The sequence below is a fragment of the Rattus norvegicus genome, chromosome 13 (assembly GCF_021556685.1).
Source record: "Rattus norvegicus strain SHRSP/BbbUtx chromosome 13, alternate assembly SHRSP_T2T, whole genome shotgun sequence".
NCBI classification, from domain to species: domain Eukaryota; kingdom Metazoa; phylum Chordata; class Mammalia; order Rodentia; family Muridae; genus Rattus; species Rattus norvegicus.
Window position 1 is genome coordinate 23,624,394 of NC_141546.1, and position 3,107 is coordinate 23,627,500.

Consider the following 3,107-nt stretch of genomic DNA (forward strand, 5'->3'; position numbering starts at 1 on the left):
GTAGAAGAAAGGAGGTGTATTTACTGGTGACCTTAAGCCAGGATTACTCCTCCAAGTCCTCCAATCCTGGATCTTTGATCCAGTTGGCATTCCCATTTCACATTCTAAAATTACAAGGTGGGGTGAACAGCAAGTGAAATTTCACAGAAGTGTATGTTGCAATCATCAGGTTGTTTTAAAGGCATATATTAGAGTTGACAAGTATCAGCTTTTGTGGTCAGGCTGTTAAGGGCAACACCCATTACTTTAGCAATTTCTCTAGCTCATTCTATTTCAAGTAGCAAGAGAACACATGTTTAGAAATGGGCAGTGTGAAAGCCACTGAACAAATCAGTTAATCAGTATTTAATAATTGGGCTTTTAAAAATCTTATTCTACTTTATACTCAATGAAATCCCAATCGAAATGCCTACAAATTCTTTAAAGAAATAGAAAAAAAAATCCTAATTTGTATGTGTGATGGCTTAAGTATGCTTGGCCCAGGGAGTAGCACTATTAAGAGGCATGGCCTTGTTGGAGGAAGTGTGCTGTTGTGAGGATGGGCAGTAAGACACTCCTTCTAAGCATGTGTGATCCAGTCTTCTCCTAACAGCCTTCAGATGAAGATGCAGAACTCCCAGCTTCTCTTGGACGTATCTGTCTAGATGCTACTGTGATCCCATCTTGATGATAATGGGCCTCTGAAACTGTAAGCAGTTCCAAATGTCATAATAAAAGTTGTCATAACAAAAGTTGCCTTGGTCACAGTGTCTGTTCGTCTGTTCATAGGAGTAAAGCCCTAAGACAACATGGAACCAAAAAGACCATGGGAAGTAACCCTGAGCAGAATGAAGAACACTAGAGGGATTGCTGCTTTCAACTTTGAGGTAAGTTACAGAGCTATAGAAAAATTAAAAATATGGGAAACAGGAAGGTAGACCAATGGGATAAAACGGAAGACCCAACCATTAGTATTTGTAATTATAGCCATCTGAGAGTTGATAAAAAGATAAAGGCATACACTGAAATAAAAGTCAGCTTCTGTACAACTAAGGAAAAAAATCAAGTATAGAAGAAGCCAATGGCGCGGATACTCTATCCCAGCTCCATCTGTGAGAGGACTAATATCAGAATCTAAAAAGAACTAAAAAACAAAGTCAAGGAAACATGTGACTCAGTTTAAGAATTGTGATAGAGATGTAAACAGAGTTCTGTAAAAGAAATAAAAATGATGAAAAACTACCTCACAAAAAGTTCCCAATCATTAGCAATTCAGGAAATGCAAATTAAAACAACTCCAAGATGTCATCTACTGGAACCAGAATGGCTAAGATCTTCAACAGATGCTAGTGAGGTTATGCAGAAGAAAGAACACTAATTCCCTGCTGGCAGGGAGGCAAATTATTGCAGCCACCCTGAAAATAAATGTGAAAAATTCTCAAAAATCCAAAAGTAAATCTACAATAAATCCGATCAATCATACCTTGGCATGATCCCAAATGGACTTGATATTTCACTCCACAGTAGCAAGGGAATGAGAACAATCTAAATGCACAACAGATTGCCTGGGTGCTATTTGTATTTTGATGCTAATTCTGCTTCCCCAAAGCAGCTGTCTAGGAGGCTGGGTGAATCTCCTACTCAGATGACTTCATGTGAACTTTCTCCCCATTTTAACTTGTAAAATAAAGGCTAGAGCTGGTGATTGGGCAGTGGAAGAGAGGTGGAGTTAAAAAGTTTTGGGGTGAGAAGGAGAGTGAGGGGGAAGAACAAGGAGAGGAAGGAGAGAGAGGAAGACTGAGGAGGAGGGGGTAGAAGGAAAATTGAACAGAAGCATGTGGCATGGAGAAACTGCAAGTTATGAGGGATATCTTAGCTGGGGAATATAGTAGTGTAGTGGTAGATCCGCCCAGTCCAGCCACACAGCTTCTTTTTTTTTTTTCCCCTTTTCTTTTTTTTTTTTTTTCGGAGCTGGGGACCGAACCCAGGGCCTTGCACTTGCTAGGCAAGCGCTCTACCACTGAGCTAAATCCCCAACCCCTGCCACACAGCTTTTATTCATATTAATTGAGTTGTATTTTCTTTGCACAGGCTTATTAGGGTTGGAGACTTACTACAACATGAATGGATAATGAAAATGTGATTTATAGAAAGAATGAAATACAATTCACTTATAAAGAAAAATGAAAATTTTAAATAAATGGGTGGAAGTAGAAAATATATTGATTGATATAACTCAGACCCAGAAAGACAAAGGCACATGTTCTTTCTCTTCTGTGGTTCCTAACTCCAAATCCTCCTATGTGAATATATAACACTGATAGCAAAAGAAACCAAGAGATATAAAGAGACCTCCTGTTAAGACATGGGTGGGAGGGGAGCAGTGAGGAGCAGCCTCAAGTGTGGAGGAGAGAGGGGGGTCAGCCTAGAAGGACATACAAGGGCAAATAATACCAAGGTTATCCGATGAGGACTAGTGGAATCATTTTATTCCATATTTATACATCACATGTGTACATGTTATATAAACACACACACACACACACACACACACACACACACACACACACACACACACACACTCCTTAGAACAAGTTGAGTTATTTGATCTGACAAGGCTCCACACAAGAACCAGAGAGTAACATCCCCAAGAAACAGGCACAAGAAAGCTCTTTGAATAGTTGGTCAGGGCAGTTCAAATGACTTTCAAAACAGTATAGATTGTTGATGTATCGCTTGGCTGCCTCCCAGGGGCTGAGGGTGGACCAGTATTGGTGAAGACATAGCATATTTAGGAACAGAACTTAGTGTCTTTAAGATGTATCTGCCCCTTTGCCCACAGAGGCATCCGCTTCCCCCTCACCATACTGTGCCTTTATCAAACACATTCATGGTTTCTCTCTTTCTTTCTTTCTTTCTTTCTTTCTTTCTTTCTTTCTTTCTTTCTTTCTTTCTTTCTTTTTTTCTTTCTTCCTTCCTTTCTTTCTTTCTTTCTTTCTTTCTTTCTTTCAACCCAACACCACCCTCTCTCATTTCCCTTTCCCCACCCTCTCTCATATTTCCCTTTCCCCACTTTCTATTTTCCTCCTCCACACTCCCATTCCATTCATCAGTCTTTCCTCTAGTTA

General features: G+C 39.8%; 1 protein-coding gene across 3 annotated transcripts in view; it reads left to right on the top strand.

Moving 5' to 3' along the window:
- The first annotated feature begins 260 nt into the window (after window positions 1-260).
- Serpinb11 (serpin family B member 11) overlaps window positions 261-3,107 on the top strand; it is a 40,009-nt gene continuing 37,162 nt past the window's right edge. The window contains exons 1-2 of one of the 3 annotated variants that reach the window (XM_087580553.1): window positions 261-688; window positions 769-866. Coding sequence is in view for 1 of the 3 variants with exons in the window: in XM_087580552.1 (XP_087436678.1) it covers window positions 789-866 (78 nt within the window). In the remaining 2 variants the exon portion in view is untranslated. 3 annotated transcript variants of the gene reach the window in all.